The sequence below is a fragment of the Channa argus genome, chromosome 4 (genome assembly GCF_033026475.1).
Source record: "Channa argus isolate prfri chromosome 4, Channa argus male v1.0, whole genome shotgun sequence".
Taxonomy (NCBI): Eukaryota; Metazoa; Chordata; class Actinopteri; order Anabantiformes; family Channidae; genus Channa; species Channa argus.
The window spans coordinates 13,096,735-13,121,861 of record NC_090200.1 but is presented as its reverse complement, the minus strand read 5'-3'; the positions used below and the strand labels follow the sequence as shown (position 1 = coordinate 13,121,861).

The 25,127-nt window shown below is 41.7% G+C and overlaps 1 protein-coding gene across 1 annotated transcript in view; it reads right to left on the bottom strand.

Moving 5' to 3' along the window:
• The window catches only part of syt7a (synaptotagmin VIIa), a 77,267-nt gene extending 55,736 nt beyond the window's left edge, over window positions 1-21,531 (bottom strand). The window contains exon 1 of the mRNA XM_067500658.1: window positions 21,245-21,531. Coding sequence (XP_067356759.1) covers window positions 21,245-21,278 — 34 coding nt within the window. The 5' untranslated portion in view covers window positions 21,279-21,531. The remainder of the gene's footprint in view (window positions 1-21,244) is intronic.
• Between the last annotated feature and the right edge of the window lie 3,596 nt (window positions 21,532-25,127).

Genomic DNA, 25,127 nt, shown 5'->3' with positions numbered 1-25,127 from the left:
CACTAAAGAGGGAGAGGTGGATTTGTACAGGTTGGCCAGACAAAGAGATAGAGATGGAAAGGATGTGCAGCAGGTTAGGGTGATTAAAGATAAGGATGGAAATGTATTGACAGGTGCCAGTAGTGTGATGGGAAGATGGAAGGAGTACTTTGAAGAGTTGATGAACGAGGAAAATGAAAGGGAACGAAGAGTAGAAGAGGTGACTGTTGTGAAGCAGGAAGTAGCAAAGATTAGTAAGAGTGAAGTGAGGAGGACATTGAAGAGGATGAAGAGTGGAAAGGCAGTTGGTCCTGATGACATACCTGTGGAGGTATGGAAGTGTCTAGGAGAGGTGGCAGTAGAGTTTTTGACTAGTTTGTTTAACAAGATCTTGGAGAGTGAGAGGATGCCAGAGGACTGGAGGAAAAGTGTACTGGTACCAATTTTTAAGAACAAGGGAGATGCGCAGAGCTGTGGCAACTACAGAGGAATAAAGCTGATGAGTCACACAATGAAGTTGTGGGAAAGAGTAGTGGAAGCTCGGCTAAGGGCAGAGGTGAACATTTGTGAGCAGCAATATGGTTTCATGCCTAGAAAGAGTACAACAGATGCAGTATTTGCTTTGAGGACGCTGATGGAGAAGTACAGAGAGGGTCATAGGGAGTTGCATTGTGTCTTCGTAGATTTAGAAAAAGCGTATGACAGGGTGCCGAGAGAGGAGCTGTGGTATTGTATGAGGACGTCTGGAGTGGCAGAGAAGTATGTTAGAGTGGTGCAGGACATGTATGAGAGCTGTAAGACAGTGGTGAGGTGTGCTGTAGGTGTGACAGAGGAGTTCAAGGTGGAGGTGGGTCTGCATCAAGGATCGGCTTTGAGCCCCTTCTTGTTTGCTCTGGTGATGGACAGACTGACAGATGAGGTTAGACAAGAATCTCCCTGGACTATGATGTTTGCAGATGACATTGTTATTTGTAGTGAGAGCAGGGAGCAGGTGGAGGAAAATCTAGAGAAGTGGAGGTCTGCTCTGGAAAACAGAGGAATGAAGCTTAGCCGCAGCAAGACAGAATACATGTGTGTGAATGAGAGGGACCCAGGTGGAACGGTGAGGTTACAGGGAGCAGAGGTGAAGAAGGTGCAGGACTTTAAGTATTTAGGGTCAACGGTTCAGAGCAACGGTGAGTGTGGAAAAGAGGTGAAGAGGCGAGTGCAGGCAGGTTGGAACGGGTGGAGAAAAGTGTCAGGTGTGTTGTGTGATAAAAGAGTATCAGCGAGAATGAAAGGAAAGGTGTTCAAGACGGTGGTGAGACCAGCAATGTTGTTCGGCTTAGAGACTGTTGCACTGAAGAAAAGACAGGAGGCAGAGCTGGAGGTTGCAGAGCTTAAGATGTTGAGGTTCTCTTTGGGAGTGACGAGGATGGACAGGATCAGGAATGAGTACATCAGAGGGACAGCTCATGTTAGATGTTTTGGAGATAAAGTCAGAGAGGCCAGATTGAGGTGGTTTGGACATGTTCAGAGGAGAAACTGTGAATATATCGGTAGAAGGATGCTGAGGTTGGAGCTGCCAGGCAGGAGGTCTAGAGGAAGACCAAAGAGGAGATTTATGGATGTAGTGAGGGAGGACATGAAGTTAGTTGGTGTGAGTGAAGAGGATGCAGAGGACAGAGTTAGATGGAGGCACATGATTCGCTGTGGCGACCCCTGAAAGGGAGCAGCCGAAAGGAAAAGAAGAAGAAGCTTCTATATATACTGATGTATAACCAGAGGCCGCTCTGTGCCAACAGGTAACACAGGCAAATGATTGGGGCCCTGAGGGTTGACAAATGTTAAACTATGTCAATGCTGGACTGTGTGCAAAATTTGCAACAAGGCTACTGGTCGCAGACCTCCCTAAGAGGGCCCCGACTCTCACTCTGTTGCAAGCAGCGCATGATTCAGTGTAAACAAACAGGTCCAATGAAACAAGGAAAACCAGCTGATGAAAATGAAGAGGAGTTATAATTCTGGGAGAGAAAAAAAGAGGAAGAGGTGAAAAAAGCTAGATAGTGGTAAATGGAGCAGATAATAACAATGAAATATAATACTAAATAGCATTAGCTAAATGCTGCGTGTGTAGCTCTAATTGTGGTGAAAAAAAAATTGTGCAGTATGGTGTGTATTTTCCTTATCTTAAGCATAGCGGTTTTATGATGCATAAAATATTGCCTAGGGCCCAAACAGACTCTAGGATCACCACTGTGTGCAACATCACAACATATGTAGGTAATTAACAATAAGCTCTTTGGGCTTAGAAACAACACCTGAATGGCCACTTATATAGCGCTTTTATCAAAAGCGCTTTGCAAAGTTGATTCCTATTCACACACCAATGGCAGTGGCTACCATGCAAGATGCTCACCTGAACCACCGGGAGCAACTTGGGCTTCAATGTCTTGCCCGAGGACAAATCACTGACCCTGTGGTCTGTGGACAACTGCCTTATCAAATGAGCTACAGCCGACCTACCTGGTTAATACTGTATGTATAGTGCTTGTTAATCGAACATGCAAACAATTACAGCTTACATAAGACCCAATAAAAAATAATTTCCTTGTACTGTTGGTGTCATGTTTTGATACTCACTGTGCTGTTGTTCTAGTTGATATCTAGCACTGAACAGTCATCATTAATGCATCCTCAAATGGTTATAATACTGTGTGTTAAACCAAAGACTTTGCTTGGCTCTTCTGACTTCCTACACCCCCTCACTATACACTCTCTATAACCTTTTTGTCCGCTGCACCTCATTGAAACTTAAATTTATTGCTGTATTCCGTTTACCATCTGTGTTCAAAGTTGTGTTTTTGTTACTGCCTTTCTGAAAATGGGCACATGCACATACTCAAACGGCAAATACACATACACACACTAAAGCACACATATTCTTCCACTTGACACAGCTTAAGTCTGGTGACATGAGTGGGAACGAATACACTTTAGGGATGTGAAGAAACCAAGAAAGTAGAGAGAGAACTGTGCAGAAAAAAGCAGAGTGGGAGTGAGGGAAGAGGGACTCAACTGTAATGCTATTGAGGAGCAATTTGTGAAGCCTGTGCATATGCATACAGACCTACAGTTCCTGTCTGCCCACTACATGAGCTTGCTACTGGTGACATCAACCAAGACAAAGAGGTCTTCAATCCTGCAGTTATATTATGTGGGTGGCATTATAAAATCTAATCCAAGTCATAGTTAATTGTATTTGCCTAAGGATACAGGACAGAGTTGCATACATGGTATGTGTATTTGTATGTGTATGAGTATTTGTGTGTATGTGTGTTTGTGTGTGTTTGTGTGTGTAGGCGCGTGCATGTGTGTGGATGTTTGTATGTATATCCATTGTATATCTCCAATTTCCTGTGCCCCCTCTTCATATAAAAATATTAGCCTAAATATTCTTGCTTCTTCAAACATGGGAAAACAATTATTGAGGGTGTAATTAAAGTATTGGAAGGACAAGTGCAACTTTAATTGAATGACAGCTAAATGACAGTCAAATGACAGTGAAGCGGCCTAGTCCCAGAATCTCTGCTTTGGTTTATATAAAATCTCATCAACCACGAAGCAACTACACAATGAGCTTAGCTTAAGACGTTTACATGATTATTCCCGACCAAAACAGACACACATCTATCAAGCAAAGTTCATGTGAAAAAGCCAGACAAACTCCATTTGTCATAAATGAATTCATTTAGAATTATGACTACCTGGAGGTCTCTACCTTTGCCTTCATCATTCAATTAAAGACTGCTTGTAAAAAGGACTTTATTACCTGTCTGGACAGAGCAGGCAGTAAAAACCCAGGACACTGCACACCCTAGCCTCTGGCTACGGGTTAGAGTATTGACTGGGCCACAACCCAGCAAAAGTCATCTCCCTTTAGACTTCATAAAAAAGCCACTAAAAGACAAACCCTATTTGACCCGATGCCATGCCTCTGTGTCTCTCTCTGCATCTGTATGTCTCTGTCTTTCAGCAAATGGTCCTCACTTTCCCTGAAGTTAAACTTGCACCCTTGGACACCATAATGACTGATCACTCTGCCCCACCTGTGACCACAGCCTATTTACAACTGTGGTGTGTGTGTGTTAGTGTGGAGTAATTGTGCAACATCTATGTGCGGGACAACCAAAGGTTACTTTGAAAGAAATAATGAGTTTCATGTTGTCTTCGAACGTGCAACAGCCAGCTGAACTGGTAATTTACAATGCCATAAGAGAGCAGAGGGAGAACAGGGTAACATCATATTTCTTCAGTGAGTGCTGCTCTCCTCAGATGAGGCAGAGAATCCCATCTCTCCAGTGACCACCACTCTCCCCAGGTGACCTTTTTTCAGCAGTGACTGTGCATTAACCTTAAAGCTCTTCCACACTTGAAGTTATCCTGTCCTCCTCAATGCTGTGGACTGAGCAGTGGCCCTGGGGACAACACTGCATTGGCTTCATGTCAGGAGGAGATTTAAATACCCCTCTGCTTTTAGACCCCAGCTGGACACACACCACGGAAAATAACACTCATTAGCATCAGCCAATGGCATTGGAAGGACATATTAAAGTAATGAAATACATCCTACTGAAATATAAGTTTTAGTGGAGCCCCTTCCTCTAACCCAAAAGCATGTTTCCTCCAAATAACATATTTAATAATTAAATATGAAATCAAATATGCAGCACATTCCTTAGAATTAAGTTTTGCTTCTTGCAGACAGACAGCTGTATATAAACATAATTTGTTCTTCATAAGCACAGGGTCATCTTGGATGGGCCTTCAGCACTGCTGTCTGTTGCTTGACTGCGCATTGATGTGTTTGCTTGTATAACTGTCAACAATTCACAGCTGGGTAGTACCTAGCAGACTGAGGCTTATTGACAATGCCATGCAGCTGCTCGCTCGCAGAAGGTTACACTGAAGGGCTCATGGGAAATATAGTTTTCCAATACTACCAGTATTCATGGCCGTCACTCTTGCTGGGAGCAGCCTGTAATTTTGCTTCTCAATTACACACCACCTGAGGACATTTTAGGCTTGCGCCATACTATGATAACTTGTTTTAATTCCTGCTCTCAAGTATGTTTAAAGCAGCTGTTGTGGAGAATTGAGTATGACACTCACACGAAGGGGCTGTTGCTGCAGTCAATATCACCTCGGAGTTCGGGAGTGGCCGTTTTACCTGCAGTACTGTGCAGGATGTCACTGTTTGTCACGTCAACCGATACGGCGAAGTTTTCCATCTGGCTCGCAGGGCAACATAGAATAAATGGCAGGCCGGTCTGCTGCTACTAAGCAGAGTGACACACTAACACACATGCACACACAGACACAAAGCTCTCACACCTACTTGACATTATCACCCTAACGCCATGACAAGGATGTCATTTGGCTAACTATTGCAGGCGTAGCTGAGAGGGAAAATAATAGTGGGAGTGTGAATCCAGGCTGAAGAGGAATTAAGAGCAAGAAAGAGAAGAGATTTAAGTTATTACTGGAAATCACCTTTGATGTCTCTTTGGCAGGATAATAATAATAAGCAACATGATATTTCTACTGCAAATGTAAGATTAAATGGGAGGCCGTGGTAAATTGTTTTCCATCACTTTCTCAATTGCCTTGGCGCCGTCTTGAGATCTCAGAGTACTATATTCACTGGGCAATGCCTGACGTGGGCAAATGCAAACTAAGATGCCACGAACAATCTAACTGGCATTAAGAGGATTATTTATTGTGATTGGAAAGACAAACAAAGAGACAGAACTAACCTGATTCGTGGTTGATTTATGAACTCTCTTCAAGAGAGCTATAACTCTCGTCATGTGTAATGGGCCAGATGGAGTAGGCGAAGAATAACGGATGCTGCTGAGGCAGCCTCTCAGCTCCGTGTCTCTGTGGGGTCTGTTAGATTACTAAAAGGACAAACAGGGTAGTTGTGTGATTTGTATGCAACCTGACCTTTAAGCCAATTGAGAGGCTCCTGAGAGCACAAGCTATCCAGGAACAGTCCAAACACAGGTATCAGTATCTCATTAAGATTTGATTGCATGAACAAATGTTTTTAGAGATCATGTTACCTCTTCAAAAGAAATCACTTCAGCTGTGTGTGTTTCAGTCTAGTTAGGTAAGCACTGAGCTCGCTTTGACAAAGCAAGTTCAGAGGACTTGTTTAGCCATGATGCTGTAAGTTAGTCCATTTTGCTTCAGACTTTACATCTCAACAACTATTCGGCAATTTGCTGTGACATCTGGCACACACACCTAATAAACTTTTGATGACCACAGTTAGTATGCCTGCTGCAAGTCAGCATTGCTGTCACTGAGGACTTGTTAGCATGTTGAGTTGATCATTCTGCCTGCACCTCAAAGAGCTGCTAAGGTGGCCCTATGTTCAATAATTATATTACAGGCACTGTTACATAAGAAAACAGTAGAAAGGCAAAGCATGTAACTCAACAAAGGGACAGGAAGTCAAACAAATGTTGGATCGAGCACTTGATCTTTTTATTCCGTGGACATTATCTTCTATTTGAAATTATCCACACGGTAAAGGAATGATTTTGAAAATTACTGACTGTAATTTGATGAAAATGTAAGAAGCAACTAGGCCTATGCCATTTCTAACCAATACTGATACTCAGATAAAATGTAGGGTTCAGGAGGGATCATGTGTGTAGTGGTTTTTGTCCATGCTCAGCTGTGATTAGGCTCTGAATGCAGGGTGATTCACCAGGCAGTTCTGGAGGATGCCTGTGTGGGCTGACAGTTGAGGAGAAGGGGACCTTAGACAAGCAAGAATGGGGAAGAAGTCTGTGTGAGAATGGCAGACAGAATATAGAGAAAATATATACATCCTGTTTGGACGCTTGTCTCCAGTGACTGGTGAAAGGATGAGTGGCACTTCCACAACATCCCTCTGAGATGTATAGTTGAATGGTTATGTGGTCATAAACAGATGAAGTATGGATTTTTTTGGGGGGGGGGGGGCTGAAGTGTCACTCCTTTCTGCATACGGTCTGCAGAGATTGTGCTAACATTTGCTCAAAAGTCAGCACCCAAAATAGGATCAGTCCAGAGCTAGTTCAAACACAGATGACTGCCAGCATGCCCCACCTCCAGGCTGTGCTAGTTGGTGGCTGGCAGGCCTGAGGCAGAGTAGACCAGGCATTGGGGTTCGCCGTGGCCATGCAGCCTGGCTGTAGAAAGACAGAGGGTGTGCAGGCATGCAGGCCTACACATGCTCAGGGCTTTTCGTTAGTTTGCTTTCTGCTACAATGCCAAAATTTCTCCCTACAAAAGCTGAATTCTTTGCTCGTTGTTATTGTACCAATGACCGCCAAGTTAACTAGGGTTTGATAAAAAGACATTTTTTCATATCGTCATTGTGTTTTCCAGCAGGCCACAATCGTAACAAATCCCCCACAAATTGATTGTTGTGGCTGGTGGTCTATAATGCTGTCAGAGAACAGCCCTTCCACATGTGTTCACACCCTGTTCAGAACAAACCGTTTTCACAATGTGTCTAGGTTGAGTTTGAAGTCTAAAGGTGACTACATTGCTTCCTGGCTCATATGTTTTTTTTTTGTGTGAAACTGCAACTGCTGCTGAACAGAAAAACAAGAAACAGACCCACATGAATCATCTCAAAAACACTGTCCATGCTGTTTTGCACAAACAAACAACATGTCGTGCTATATACATGCTGTACAAAGTTGAAATTGACCCCAATGCCCTTCCATGCGGTCAGGGAGGCACTTGCGTTCACACTACATTGACTATGCAGTCACATGCATCACTGATCGCGGCTGAATGCTGTTTGAGAGATTCAATCCCACGAGATTATCAAAGTTGTTTGGGTGCAGTTTCACCTGTATTAAGAGCTGCTCACTGGTAATCAGACCAACCAAAATGCTTTTTGGTGTGTAATGCCAACAAAGCCTCAGTGAAGAGAGTAAGCCGTAATGAGCAAGTACTGTACACAACTTTTTTTAGGCACATTCCCATTAGGGTTGACTACCAGGAAATGATGACATCTCATTTCCAGGGAGTTCTTGCCAAAGTTATTACCAGAAACCATACCTCAAGGAATTTTACCATGCAAGTGCTTGCATGTCTGTTTGCACAATGAAAACTGTCACAAGTAAATAAAAAAAAGAAAGAAAAAAGGCACACTGCTCAAAGATTATTAGCGCCCCTATTATTAATAAAAACTTGACATGACATTTTTAGTTATAGGCAAATACCTGGATATAATTTCTTCTAAACACGTCTATCCTAAAATGACAGCTTGCAATCCAGTTGCATAGCAAAATATTTTGTAGAATAAGACATGCAGTCCTCCATTTGCAAATTCTAAAGCCGAATTCAACAGATGAGGTGCTGAGTGCATAAAGGATAGTTCTGGTATGAACTCAAACCACTGAAACAGAATGCCAAAATGGCTGCATGCAATGGATTTTTCTTCTGCCCATAGCAAAGATAAAGTCATATGCTCAGTAATATTAAAATGTATGCTCCTATTCTGATCACCTGAGCATCAGATGTTTCTGTAACACATGTTTCAAGAGAAGTTGTAACTCTACCAGAACATTAATGTATAATTTATCTTAAATGAAATAATAAAACCAAAAAATTGAAACATAAGCACCAACCTTCCTTTCTTCATTGAGACTTTGATAAAGTTAGAATTTTAACATCACGGCACCCCTTCAACCTTAATTCCTATGTCTCTGTAGTGTCTCCTGCCCTTTCTCCTTCCCTTAATTTCAGTGTTTTCCTCCTCCCATTTACCTAACCCTCCCAGAGGTACCTGTTTTTGCGATCTCTCAGTAGATAGTACTCTAACAGGAGGTATTTTATTGTGCACGTCCAGGCTGTCAAATCTGTCTGGAGCACATTACACAAAGTGCTGGTGCAAACAGCAGGTAATAAACAGAAGGAGACCGAGGAAAGTGTGCTGTGTTTAGAAGTAGAAGATGTAGCAGTAGAAAGCAGAAAATGGAGCAGCCCAGAGGATGCAAGAAGCATGTTAACTGAACATCCTGAAGCGATTGCCAGCTCACACTGAACACTCATCTCATCTCATGACCATCCTCTGACCGTCTGCCATTCTAATTCTGTCCCAGTACGACAGGTTCTGAATTTTCAAAGGTAATTTGAAGTAATTCTGTCCAGCGGTTTATTAGATGCAAATGTGACACATAATTAAATATTTAATACAAATAGACTATTACGTTATATTAATATTTCAGAGTAGTGGAGAAGAGGGGGTGTACTCAGGGATCTGGGATTTGGACTGGAACTGAGGTGTGAGCAAAATCTGTCTGCACAGAATAATAATATTCCCACTGTTATTAAAACGAGCTTCATCAGACACCAACACCAACACGTGAGACACTAAAAATACCAGACATATTTCACACATGCGACTGTGTTTACAGTATATAGGTTACAAGCACAAGGCACTATAGATTTTCATATACAGATTGTTATATAACCTTGGGCGACTCATGTTTTATACATGACCCGTTCTTAGTATGTCTCATGTCAATGGAGCCTGTGTGAACAGTCCTTAATGAGGCTTGTCAGGCGCTTTAAGAAGGGGGAAGACTTTTGGAAGAGGCTGGGAGCCACATGCCTGTCAATCCTCAGCCATGTCTGATGTGCAGTCATTGTGTGTTTGCCTCAGAGTCAGAGTCTGTTCAGTGGGGGATCTCAGAGTGCGGCAATCCTCCCTCAAACATTACACATGATTTTTTAGGCAATGCTACTTCTAAAACAATCCTAATTATGAACTATCTCCCGATTTGTTGTCAGTTTCTCACAGCTGTTCTCGTGCACCCAATTTCCCCCTCCAGCTACAAGCTTAAAACCTCTTCTTCCCTATTTCTGGCACTTGCTCGTTTCTCCCACTTTTTCCTCACCTCCTCCCTCTGTTGCTCTGTAATTAAGCAGTGGACTCAGAGACAAGGGAGAAACGCATATACCCCAAGGAGAAGTGGTGTGAGGGGCAGATACTGTGATGTCCCATGCCTGCATTAGCCCTCTCAATAGCTCAATTAGGAAATGACGAGTGAGCTGACCAATATTGGTTGGCAAACATCTGTCCTTATCAGGTGGATAATCCCACATACTGTAAGAAAACATATTTTAGCACAATCAATCTCATATGCCAATCTCACAAACATTACCACCCAAGAAGGAATATCACCACAGGCAGGGTGAACTGTAGAGTCAGCGCACTGGATGATAGCATGACAATTATCACATAGAGATTTTTGGCTTTCAGGCTTCTTGTTTTGATTATGTAATCAACATTCTTATTTTGGTGGTGTGTGAGCTGAGCTGAATCACAGTGCATTCTGGGAGCTCTCTGTTTAACCTGCATGTTTGTTTTTCCGGGCTGTGCAGTAGGATCCTGCCTGTACCCAAATATCCCGAGTGCTTGGAACACACCACGGGACTGGAAAGTCAAGATTTCTCTGTTTACTTGTGCAAATGCGCATCTGAGGGCATATGAACATGTGCCAACTCTGTGGGCAAATAGACTCCAGGAGCAAGTGACCAAATATTGAAATATCACCCAATGTCAAGACTATTGGAGTGAATAATTCTACGCCTTTTATGACTCATTAAGGATATCAGTGACCCCTCCCAAGCCCAAGAGCCCTAATCACTGAAAAGGGGGCTGAGGCGGTTGGTATTATTGAATGAATGTTGCGTACATTAAATATGATCTGTGGAGGTGCTGCTGTTCATTAGCCTGAGGGTGAAGAAAAGAGAAAAAGAAATTGATATCACTACAGAATGTCAGATGTGTGGACCAGTGGCACAAAAGGCATTTTTCAGCTTTGTAGCCCAGACCAATCAAAAATGTACTGCTTGGACGAGCCAGCCCAATCTGCTGTGTCTCAGCTCTACTGAGTCCAGAGGCTGAGTGCTCTTAGCTCACTCCTGTGCATGCACAATTGCTTGCATCCAATTCATTGTGCTCTTCCAGCTGCACCAATTCACGCAGCTGCCAAGGGAAACATAGGATGATAAGCCTCTGCAAAAGTTAGATGACTGGTGGGGAATCAAGAGGCACAGCAAAAACAGTAATCCAGCTCATTTTTGGAGATGGAGTGGGAGGGGGAGTGAATAATAGCAAGAGTCCCCCCGCTGTTGGTATCAGTAATTTGATCTGTTTGTGTTCATAAAAGGTACTCAGTTATGCTGTGAATGGGGTCAGCGTTGCTTTTCCATTTCCTTATCAGTCATGGGAATCCATATTTGGGTTTTAGAGATGTGGGACTGTGTATTTCCCTTGTCTACAATATGTCAGGTTTTTCCATATCATCTGTCCCTCCTGCCTAGGCTCATTACTCCCTGTTCTGCCTGATCCTCCTCCTGCTCCTCCTCCTCTCCTCGGTGCTCCGTCCATCCCATTCTCCACAAGGAGCTCTAGAGGGACATCGTAACCATTGAAGGATGCCAATTTTAAAATGCCTTATTTGCTGAAATGGTTAGATACACTTAACGTAGATGTGAAACATAACAACTGTGTCCACTGAAATAGTGTTTATTCTCAATTTAAATAAAACACTGATTAGGACAGTGAATATATTAAAATTAGGTCATTGTCATAGTGGCTGAAAATCCATCTTTCTATTATTGTTACAGTTTTAGTAAAAGTGTGAAAACAAATTGTGTGAACTCTCCCCACACACTGAGACACATGCAGTCTCTCTGCTGATTCCTATTCTTGACCCAGCCTCCCTCTGTTCACTCCTGCAGAACAAAAGCTCTCCTTTGTCACCTGCAGTATCTGTGTATTTTCTAACAAGCCCTGTTGCAGCCAAACTGTGAGAGCAGCTCTAATGTAAGAGAATAATGCAAGGACACAGGCAAGGAGTGCCCACTGCCATCTCTGGCATTTTAACCTCACGCTGTCACAAGCTGCCTTCCTGGCTCGAACACAAGAGGAGACAGACCTGCACGGCTGATCCATCAGGTATTGTAGCTACAGTTAGGGAACAGTGAGAGGACTTAATCCAGGGATAGGCCCTACCTATACAGCAAAGCAGATAATGCGAATGAAGGAAAAGCATCCTTTACCATGCTGGTCACCACTGAGGCAGGGTAATAGGGAGATGAGAGGGAGGGAGGAGGTAGAGAGGAAGGATGAACGCGAGGGAAAAATGCTCGGGCAGCCAAGCTGAGGAGATGGCACCCATACAGCCCAATCTGTCAGTCTGACTACCTTGCCAGATACAGGGTGGCTCATACAAAATCACACACTTTTTGCTAAATACCAAGAGACAGTGCGGCTCCACACACAGGCACCCACATTAATGCTCGAGCACACACACCGAGTTGTGGAACATGTCGTACTGAAGCAAACAGCGCGATACTGCTGCTCTGTAAACATTCGCGTTTTAGGAAAATACCTGCACTTTTCACTTTTCATTTCAATATAAATCAGTTCCTGGAGACTGTCGACGCACTTATTCTTTAGCAGTATGTTTGGTGACCCGAGATTGACCAAAATTTGATATTTACCATACAGTATTTTTCTCCAAAGCACCCGTCTGAATAAAGTTTTGGGGTTTGGACATAAATAAACATACGTGTTGGGATTTCAGTTGGGAACTTTTGTTGCATGTCTCCTTGGTCTGTGCTAGTTTCCTCTGTGTCTCTATTCAATTAGCTGTTCAACATACTGTATTAACAGACAAGTTAAAGGTTATTTATACAGTAGCTCAAGGGTCTGTTTAACACAGGGAAAATTACACCCTATAGTAAAAAAAATGGTTTGAACCCATTATTACGGAAGCTATTACTCTTCATCTGTGTAAAATCATGGTCTAGAAAGATTAATGCTTTGGAATGGTAATGGTGTATGTCAACAGGATAATTTGCCAGGAATTCACTGGGAGTCTTTAACTGAATGCGACTGTGTGACCACTGGAGATTTAATGTGAGGATTAGTAGTGGTGATTGCATTCCAGGATGACAGAGTAAGAAAGGGACATTTCTCTCAAAAGTGAAATAAACTCACTTCAATGGAGCATGAATACAATTAACAGAGAGAGTTTATTAAAGATTAAGAGTGGAAAGCGCTGGGAGGTAGATCAGGGGGCCACTCACTGGGTGAGCTTTTGACCTCCTGCAAACAAAGTCATCCTACATTATCATGACTCAAGTGACATAATTGCAGAGAGATAATGTAACAGAGCGCCTGAGCCACCTTCACATCAGCACCTTGGTGCTCCAAAACACTATGGCAACTGCTCACATTTGGTAATCTCTCCTGGGTTTAAGATGCAAACAGGACTAATACGCTCGAAGAGACGGCAGTGATCACGTTTCCAAGTGACTCCTTGCATCCTGCTAGAAAAAAAAGAATGAAGGATGTTCTCAGCAAACCGCAATCCCGATTTCAAACCATTTGATCCTAAGATGACAAGCACCGGGCTATCCATTATGCATTAGTCTCTCTTTCTCCATTGCTAATCAGAATTAGAGCAAATTCTTTGGGTGGAATTAACAGTTTCTTCCTGGTAACTCTTCACTAACATGGAGAAAGGGGGTATGATGCACCTGCAGAGCTACGGCTTTTAATTTTCAAAACACATGCGGTGGGAGTTGCAGCAAGACAGCAGAGGTCATCGTGTGGTGAAGGAAAAAAAGCACCAGAGAGAAGGGAGAGAACAAGAGAAAGAGACTGCGGAGAGAACATGGATCCACACGACAGGACTGGATAGTTATGCAACAGCATGCATGGAAACGTTTACTGCACACATTGCACATGACACCACTGTCTTTGACTTTATGTCAAACATGTTCAAAGTTACACATTTATTAATCCATTTTAGTCATACATGTCAACACATGGCTGATTAAGAGCGTGTTGTGAAGCCATATTACAAGCTCTTTTCATCTCTGCTTTTCACTCTGTCCTTCCTCTGCTGTTTTTTTTTTATCTTTCCCCCATAAAATCTCCAATTCCAAACCTGAGCAGTCCACTGTCACTAACCCTTCATTCTTCACTATCTAGGTCTCCCATGCCCACAGTCTTTCCTGCTACACATGCACATAGACAGATACATGCAGGGCCTCGTCTCCTCTGTGTGACCTTGACTGGCTAGCCCTCCAGGGCTTGTTCTTTGCTTTGCCCTCTCCCTCTGTCTCTCTTACTCTGTCCATCTTTTCATGCTCCACTCTATCGTCTGCCTCTCTACCTCTTGCTCTCCATCACTCTTCCCCCGGCCAGCTGCTGTTAGCGTGGCCCCTTTTTCTCTCTATCCCCAAGACACAAATGAGTAAGGAACTGGAGATGGCAAACAAAGGAGAAGTGAAAGACCTCCCCCTCCTCTGCAATCTAGTCAGCTGAGCGAGTCCACCATAAAAATAACTGCAGCTCTGTGGAACTGTATCAACAAGTCAGATTTATGGATCTTGTCATCTTTCTTGAAAATAAGACTTCCCAAATTAATGTAATGAGATAATGACATCAAATCACAAAACTTAATTATCATTCAGCATTACATGAATTAACATTATGTAAATGCAATATTTAAACCAGGCTGCTGGTAATCAATAAAGTATTTTTTCCCTATTCTTTACTGTTTAGTTTCTTTGCGATGTAAATCCCTCGATTCAAACTGTAATTATGCTTTGCTCCAATCAGCTGAAACAACTTCCTGTTCCACCGGGGTGGGGTGGGAGGGAGATTACGATGACGAGCTCTTTCAGTGGAAAAGTAAATCCATGTTCCTACAAAAACATCTAAACATCTTATTGCCTCTATCACTACTGTAGCCAAATCTGATTCCAGTGAGATTTTCCCACTGGATTAGCTCACAACATCCATCTGTGTATATTATTAATTGGAGCTGTTAACTATTTGACTATCTATTCAAAGCCAAATAAACTGAAGCTTAAAAGACAGAGTGATCTATGAAATGTCAAACAGGCTGATTAAGCGCCCACAATTACACTATTCCTGTGCCAATGTGTGTACCTTCCACATCTAAAGGTCTCTACTGCAATTGTGTTCACCAATGTGATGAATCTAATGTGTTTTATTCAGGCTTTGCTTTAAAATATGACATTTTCAACTCCTCTACATCTGATATCAGCACAGCGGGCTGCTGAAAAGCAGACAGATCTTTGTGCTTTAAAGAATATTAGGAGAGAAAATAGAAAGCATAATGAATAAATATCAGGAATCTTTCTTTTTAAGTTTGATCACAGTAATATAGACCTGTTGAATGCAGCCTCTAAGCTCACATCTTTTCTCCCAACATCCAGCTCTGTTTCAATTCATCTTGCCCTAAGAGACATAGCCATTACAAGAGTGCCACAGCAATCCCCACAAAATAATTTCCAAACCCACATTAGTAAAACAGCCATGAAGGAGAGGGACATCATCAATTTTAACAGGGCAATAATAACAAAGAGGTCAGTCTTCTGCTGACTTACACTTCACATCATGTTAAAGATGCCTCACAAATTCCCTCCATTTTCTATTCAATTTCCTGAACAGTTAAAATCCTTTGATACCTACCAAGAATTGTCACACAGCATCAAGCTAGTCAACGCAAACCTGTCAGACTCCTGGCATAATGCAGACCATGTCATTCAGAGGTAACAGCAACAGGCTCTATCACAACTTTTAGCATAAATAGGCCCACAACTGAAGAGGAAGCTTTAGAAATTCCGCTGTGTTGTTTTTATTTCAACTAGAATAAAAGCCTACAGTCATGTTGGTGGCTCTGTGAGGTAGGTACAATGATTCTTTGAACAATACTAACGACAGCATGTTTACATGGTCCTTCTGTTTAATGAATTAACATGTTGATGTTGAGCAGACATAATAATGTTTATCATGTTCACCGTCGTATTAAGCATGTCGGCGCACTAATTATAAATTAATGCATGAAGTATGGATGAGCCTGCTCGGAATGTTAGCTGTCAAAGGAAGAATGGTCAGCACTCTTGCCTCACAGCAAGAAGGTCCCAGGTTCAATCCCCGAACCAGACGCGGCCTTTATGTGTGGAGTTTGCATGTTCTCCCGTGTTTGCGTAGGTTTCCCCTCCCGTTAGAAATGTGTGTTAGGAACCAGGTCAGGTTGGACTATAGTGAGCGGCTCAGAACTAATCCTCCATCTGATCATCTGACAGAATTTCGTTGTACACCTTGTATGTTTAATGACAAATAAAGTACTTTACCTTAATGTCATTCATTTTGCAGGTGTCTGAGGATATAACAAAATATTACATTATATTTGTCATGGTGTTAGTGGTTGATTAAAAGTCAGCTCAGCCTCTTGGAAACAAGAATGTGGGTGCAAAAAATCATAATAAAGTGTTTTTCAGTTTGCGGACTTATCTGCGGCACAGCCAAACAGCCTTCCACCCGAGAAGCTCTGTTAGTGCCACATGCCAAACTTTAGATTAGTAGCAATGGGCAGAAGTTTGGACTCCAGCCCAAAACCAAGGCCAGCATCTCCCTAAATCAATAGTGACGGTATTACTATATATCAAACTCAAGTGGTAGATATTGTGGGCTGCCAGACAGAGTAGAGGACCACACATCATATAAATTTAGGGCACAAACTCTGTTTCCTGACTTACTACCACAAAAACACGAGACAACAAAACATCAACTTACTGAACAATAATACCTTATGTTGTAAAGCTTTGATTTCTTTATTGAGTTCCAGTTTACTAACATACACTGCATTGACTTGTATCGTGGACAATGAAATATAGAAGACTGCCCTCCCTAAAAAACAACCCATCACTCTGTGAAAACAGCTTATTATGATGCCTATTTAGCTTTTATTCTTTGGGGACCCCTATAGTCACCATAGTAATTATGTCGAGAACAAAGAGGGTGGTGAAGTGTTGTAGCTCAAAGAGTGACAAAGCCTGGAAGGAGGAGGACAGCATGAGCAGGTGAGACAACAAAACACTGGACCACAGTTAGATTCCCATTTCACACTGAGTTGTTTTTTAACCATGAGTGTTTCATAACCACTGCCTGTCAGACCCCATGACAGTCCAGTACACCTGCCACCATAAGGGAACTATTTCTGGATCCAAACTACATATGTGGCTGTTTAGATTGGATAACTGCATAAAATATACAGAATACAACTGTAGAAATATCTCCAGGAGGCGACACGACTCCATGTACAGAGGCCATGTATTACTGATCCACTCCCTGATGTCAGTTATACAGATCAGGGTAACTACATGCATAATACATAAAGTCCATCAACCTCAGGTCCCCACTATCTGAACATGTCTACCCAAACCTACCCTATACCACAACCATTCTCCCCCATGCTATCCATCGATAAGGGTTTTTGTCAGAGTCAGTTCATCAAAACAGTAGATGATGCTGCAAGGTCCTGCGTTCAAGCTGGAAAGAAATCCTTCAGTTTGTGGCGTCAGTTGAAATTCGTTGTGAAGAGGGACTCTCCTCATTCTGCGTTGATAGTGATGGTAAAAAGGAGAAACCGAATGATGTAATCCATGATTATATAGTTATAGCAGGAGGTAGAGCAGTCATCCACCAATCCCACAGTTGTTGGTTCCATCCCCGGCTCCTCCGGTCACATGTCAAAGTTCCCTTGAGCAAGACCCTGAGCCCCACCTTATTTGTTCCCAGTGAGTGTTGGCCAGCAGCATAGGAGCTCCCCCATCGGTGTGTGAGTGAGTGTGAATGGTGAATGAGAAGCGCTATATAAGTGCAGACCATTTAACATTTACTATTTAATTGTAATTAATGAACTGAGAGGACAAAAAATTTTCAGTTAGCATAATTAATAGTTAAGATACAGTAGGTACTAATGTTAGAAACAGTTCACACAGAAAATGAATTAGTATTAGTATTAGTATTATAGTATTAGTATAATGTATTTTAATACATAATTTTTTGTTGGAAAATTTTTCATTTTCCAAATGTTTATTTTATGATCCATGATAAAACCGGACTTATTATCCTTGGGTTTGGACTGTATATTTTGTGGCTATCACCTTGAATTATGGGAATGTTTCATTTCTCTATTCTTTAACATTTTACAAAATAAATTATTTAGTCAATTAGGAAAATAGTTGACAGACTAATCAATTCAAAAAACATGCAAAGTAAGCCTAAACACTACGTCATCTAGCACCTTAGACTTCTCATTATTAGAGGTCTATTATTATTTACTTTTACTTTAGCTATTTGTGTCACATTCTTTGAGCTTTATATTGTTCTGCATTTAAAAAGTCACTGGTTCTATGTCAGTGGCTTGTCAATATACAAAATAATCTAATTTGTATAATCAGTAACAGTACCAAACAATACTTGTAATGATTTTTTTTTTTTTACAGAAATGAAGAGAGTTTGGCTGTATGTAGGGTAGACGGTCTTAACTTCCCCCCAGTTGTCTGTTAATGGCCTACAATCAAACCCTGCAGGGGCTCACACTGCTGCATTTTGAACATCAGTAAGTAGTCTAAATAGTTGTTGAATGTTTTCCAGTGGATATAAATAACGAACCATTTAGCCGTCAAAGGCAATAATAGGGTGCCACATTATCCCCAGCCTTCACTCTTCTGTACTTTTTCTGCAATTTACTTTTTTCCCCACTATGTTCAGCATTGATCAAAGCCCACATCCAGTCTGATTTCAGATGTATGTTTGATATTACCCAGCAGTTTGTGTGGTTGTCGGGCTCACATATGATCAATGTGTTTGTCCACACCCCCTCTAAATCTTCAGAGGCCATAATCGATATGTCCCTGGTAGACCTCTCTGTTTTTCACTGCCACTCCACCTTGAGACGCAGTGTGAATTTCAAGGCCACAGCAGTGCGGCGCGGGAAACACCCGCCAGAAAGGAACAGCCGCTCACATAAATCAATAAAAGGCGTGTCAATCAAGTATTGAGTTCCTTACTTAAGAGTAGCCCCAACACATTAGCAGTCTGCCTACTCATAACTTTACTACTTTACAAGCAGTCAATTAATCCTGGAAACAGCCTTTTGTCCTAACCTGGGATGAATAACAACCACGTCTAACAACACCTTGTCTTTTGTTATTCCTTCCCTCCTCATCTAACACCTGCCACTAACTTGCATCACTAAGTCCCACACACCGTACAGTGTGTTATGCTCCAAAAATGTCCCTTTGAATCTGTCTTTGACCTTCAACAAGAGACAGCCACACCAGGAGCTCTGTCAGGCTTAACTTTGCCACAATGACACTCTGAACTAGGCTAAAATGGTTACATGCTGTTGGTGAGTGTGTAACCATCTTAGTTTAGTGTTTTATCATGCTGGGTTCTGCTGGTTAGCACTGAAGACCAGATTTGGTTCATGATTATGTCATTACATTTGCAGGTTTATGGACAGAAACTAAAGCATGTGATGCAAAAAGGCAAGTCAAGGATCTAAACGTGTTAACCACATTAGGAGATCAAAAAACATTTCCTACTTTCTGGTAACAGCATCCCAATGTAGTGCTCAGCATTTTGTTACTCAGAAAATCACTCTTGTGCAATCATACGCCTGGTAGTGTTGATCGCACAAAATGATAAACGTTCAAAGCCTTAATTGTGCACTATCAGGTCTTTTGGGGAATGCCACTTTAGTTTGTTCCAAAGTGCTGGGCCGACCAGCCAACCCTTCAATCAACATGGATATGCCTATAGCCATTAAGCTAACGTGGCTAAAACTGTGTTTAAAAGCATGTCCGGTCTTGTTGTGTTGACAACTTTAAAAAGATAAATTATGCTCCAGATGTTCCATAGTAAAACTACTGTAGCTTTAACTGTAAAACGACTGAGTTAGTAAGTGTTATTGTTTAAAATTTGGATTATTTGTATTACCTCTATACTGAATAGAAATAGTTTTGTTAACATAACCTAGATACAAACTCAAACTGCCTGGTTACCATGCCAACAAGGTCATGTGACCTGTAGTCCAACCATGATGAATAAAAAGATTCGCTTTATATGGCTGCTGTATATTCATAGCTTTACATGTAGCTACAAATAACTAAGATGTTTTAAGTAAATGAACACATTTTTCATGTTGGGACTATTTCGCTGCTTTGGAGGTCACGGTTTAAAGCGACCTTACTAAAATCAGTGTGAAGATGGTGGCATCTTTATTTAATGTATTTATTTTTTATAAATATCAAATTCTTGCAGATTCTTTATGAGCGGCTTTGAGGCTCTATTTTCTCATTCAAAGGCTGCTGACACTTGCATCAAAGCCCTCTCCTGTACACATGGGATGCTGCTGCTGATGTTGATGCTGATGCTGCTGATGCTGGCTCACGTCCTCTGTACAGTATCATGTTGTTGTCCGTGTGTGGTGGGATCACATCATCTCACCTCACGGAAAAATGAAAAAAAAAAAAAAGGCTCCTCCCATTCTGGCTTTTTACTCTTTTACTCCCCCCCCTCCCCCCCTCCCCTCCCCCTCCTCTTCCCTCCCCGGTAGCAGCAGGTGTTGTTCTCTATAACCTGAAGATTTAGGTGGTAATTAGCATTACCTCTTCGCCCCGGAGAGTTATTTACGCTTCATGTGACAGCAGAGGACGTGAGTCGAGTGAGTTTCCAGGTATCCGATGAAAGAAGAAATCACGCCTCAAAAACACGTGGGAGAGATTACTCAAATATGCCTCCTTTGAACCGTCTTTGCGCCTCTCGCTGCTGCACGGTTCTCTGTCTCCGATCGGCAACAAGCTGCAGCCCTCACCGTTTGTTTTGTGTACGTTGTAGGATAAAAAAATAAAAAAAATATGTATAGCCTATCGTTGGGTTTCACTGTAGCCACAGGCTTTGACCTTGTATTATGTTGCCCTTAAGTGTGTATTGTCCAAAGCTGTAACAATACAAGGAAACGCACACGGGCAAAATAGTGCATATGAGAAAGTGGGTCTGCCTACAACAGGTTCACAATTAATCATTCACGGTGCATGGCAATGAACGCAGGATTGGGCTAATGATCAGCATCCTCTTAGGAGGCAATTAACTACCCCGATATTACATAATGACAGCCCACACTTTTCACCAGCATCTCCGGACCGTGCCAAAGGAGGAGGTTAACGCAGGATGTGTGACAGTCCATCCCCAGCTTTTCATGTCAGCCAGCCTCACCTCACGGATAAACAACGGGTCACGAATGAAACACCTTGAAAGTGTCGGGATGATCTGTGCAAAGAGTGGCAATTCTTGGCCGGATCTTACCTTTGCTATTGTCCTCTTCCCTGTTCAGATACATGGCTCTTACTTCACTCCGAGGCGAATGCGATGGCGTTGTGTTCAGGTACTGTGTTGGTACTCCTCTGGCGCGTATCGTCAACTCCGCTGATGTGGTTTGTAGTAGTAGCTGTTTATTGTTTTGTTGCTCCTCAATAGCGTCTCCTCTCCTCCTAGTGGATAGGTAGGCTAACCAGTTTGAGACTCCCCCTATCTCTCTCCCTCTCTTCTCTCCTTCTTTCTCGCTGCCTGCTTCACTCTCTCTCTAATAACCATCAGTTCACTGTGGCTCAGAGGACAAAAGGGGAAAAGTGACTTGAGAAGTCCTTGCCTCTGCAGCCACGTGTGATTCTTTGATTAATTCATTCATTAATTGCAATATTTTTGCATTGAGCAATGCAATTCTAACCCACCTAAGCATCAAAGGCAGTTCTCCAGTCTAGTGGTGCAATAAGAATGTTTAATGTGGAAGAAGTAGAAATTAGTGGTAAGTCATGCATTGAAAATTATAGTTAAAAGTACACAATTAGCCCAATCAAAGCAATCAAATGCAGCATGGGTTCTTTCAGAGTGCTATATTATATATATATATATATATATATATATATATCCAAGTTGTGCTATTAGGATGTTAAAAGACAATCACAAAATATGTAATATGAAATGAAATAGAATCATAAAACAGCAATAATTCATCATTCATTAAAGAGCAAGATGCATTTTAATATTGTATTCACTGAGCTAATTATAGCTGTCTTGTTTACTGCTGCATGGTTTAATCCAAATACACCACATTTTATGATTAATTAACTATTTTGATCACTAATCGTTTGAGCAATGCATAAAACCGCATTCCAGCCTATTTATCATAAATGTAACAACATAGCGTTGTTCCAGTGTCATGTTTTAAATTATCAGTTTGTAAAGTCTAATTAAATCTCTTTGTGGTGTCATTACATACTGCTATAAGGTGAAACCCATCTGGCACTGTCACTACATCATACCCCACCTGCTGCATATCCATATCCCTTAAACAAATGGTGGTCAGATGGTCTCACATTCAGGACACTGTCTTATGTGACTTAATTGACCGTATTATGGACAAAGCCTGAGATTAAGAGCTCTCAAGGAGTAATTGGGTGCATCCTACCAGTTTTGATGCAAAGTGTTGTTTGCTATGCAAATATTTATCAAATTAAATGCAGAAATGAGATGTAAATAATTTTACCCCTCAATATTCAGGCTATGTTACATCACACATACATAGCTCTGAAAGTCGAGGAAGGAACATGTTGTCCATGACCTTGACTTAGTCCTCAAATCTCCAGGCACAAAGCTATTTAAAACAATTTCTTCAATGATTTTCCATCTTGCTCTTAGAGCAAAGTTCTAATTTGTGACAGAAAGTCTTGCCAGCAGTAGGAACATTATAAAATAAATGGCATGAGCCATAACAGGTATTAAAACAACAGCACTTAAGTAGCATTACCACAATGCCATGAGGCAGAAATGATTAAGACGATGTTGTGTAAGTAATCTGTGATTTTAAAATGGAAATGATTATAGCGCATTCTCAACAACTTATAACATCTGACCTAAAATCCTAACAACGCATTCATGCAGTCCGTAATGATTTATTGTACTTCACAGCCTGTTAGAGGCTCTGAAAGTACCTGAGTAATAAATGTGCAGGTTCCCCCTACGAGCCTGTAAAATAGAAGGCTATTATTCCATTCAGTCATGTGGCTCTCGGATATTACATATTACAATTTAATACGATATGAGTAGAACTATAGATGTAAATGCTGTGTGCATTTGCAACACCGCAACAGTTTGCCTGCATTTTGTCAATAGAACAGGGAAGGTCATTTTCTCAAAGCATCCTGCACTCATTTCCATTTGATTATATTTTGTTTTGCACTTCGCTCCATGCTATTTGTTCACTACTGAGGCTCTTTTGCCATTTGTTAGGAGAATTCTCTGCAGGCTAATTTGACCACAGTCTATTCCCAGATTTTCCTCTCCTGTGCTCCCAGCATCATTGTGCCTGTCACTGATGCATCTGTCTCCACTAGTATCTATAAATACCTCCTTCTCTCCCCTTCAAAAACCTGATTCCCATTGATTTAGTGGCCTATATACACATCACCACCATCCCCTCATTTCCTCCAGCTCTCTGCTTCTTCCATCCGTGGCTCTATACTGTCTCCACCTTTGGATTTCCCCTTGCCTCCATCCTTTAGGCTTAACTTAAAAGGACCCCTTCCTCCACCCCTCACCCCACCCCTTGCTTGAAAGCATAAAAGGGTAACAATAGTTCATGGTGGAAGCTTAAGACATGACACATGAAAGGGATTTGAATGAGCAACAGTGTCTGGTGCTCATTTTTATATTTCAAAGTCTTGTCATTGTGATAAACGGAGCCTTTGGCTAATCTGCTACGTGTGTAAGCACTGGAGTAGATATGTGTAATAAAGGAGTCTCTCAAACAGACACAAACTTCAAAACCAAATCTCACTATGGCTGAAATAAGACACAAACAAAGACCTACGCACTGATCAGCTACAACATTAAAAGCACCTGGTGGTGTAATGTTGTGGTGGACATGGCCACTCTGATCTCTCTGTGACTATGCAGCCCCATACACAGCAAGTTGTGATGCACTTTGTGTTGTAATGCCGGCCAGTCATGACCAACATTAACCTTTTTTCCAGGCTGACCCTTTCCACCACATTTTCACCACCAGGCGCTTTTAATGTTGTAGCTGATCCGTGTAGAGCATTAAACATGCATGTGTGTGAGAGAAGGTGCCATGATGCAATTATGCTGCTGAATGCTGCAAAATAGCAACCTAGAAACAAATGCTATCAACAGAAATGTTGAATACCTAGTAAGCAAAACAGGTTTAATAATTTATAAACTCAAGTCATAACATCAGTTGTGCTAAAACAAACAAGAATCTCATGAGTATTATAAGCCCAAATATCAGGTGATCAAAATATTTTTTCCATATTTAGAAACCTGTTTTTTAACACGTGAAAACAAAAGATTTCAAAAATGCTTTTGTGCTGCAGGAAATAGAAATAAGCATAAGAATAAGAGAATAAGAATAAGTTAAACGAATAATAAGATTGGAGTCTGTGATTTACTGCCACGCCACCCTAGCCCTGCACCTGTAGTATAGTGTATGAAACTTTTGACACGTTTCCCAATCCTCTTCACAGCAGGACAACAGCTCTACTACAACCCCACACTGACTCCTGGTGGTTGCACAAGGCAGAAAACTCATCAAGTTACAACAGCCTCAGCTGTTTTTTTGTGTCAGGAGGAGCCACAGTGTCCTTTCCAAAACATTTCCATGCCGTTTGGTTTTCATAGCACTATTACACACAAAACCAGCAGCGTCACTTCTTTTTCATTTTTTTACATGACTACTGGACCCTGAAAACAGATACAATGATGAGTGTAGGACAGTGTAACGCTAACCACAGACAACTGCAACAGACGATTTTGTGACAGTCAATTTATTGAACAGCAAATTGTGGCAGGAAACACAATCATTTTTTCCATTGCACTGTAAATAATGTGTAGGACAAGTGTCATTTACTACATATATTCATAAACACCCTCTATATCACAGAGACGTCTTGTAATGCAGATGGCCAGTGGGGTTGGGGTCTTTGTTTTAAAGTGCTATAATGCACAATTCCTCTTGGAGGAAGAGAACAGAAGAGAACTGAGACACCAGAAGGTCTCCAAGGTCCCAGGTTGTATTATTCTGATATTGTGTGGTGTTGTGATTGACAGGTTGTGTCCAGTGTTCTTTCTGATTATTTTATTCTAGTGAATATCTCTGTGGCATCTACTTATT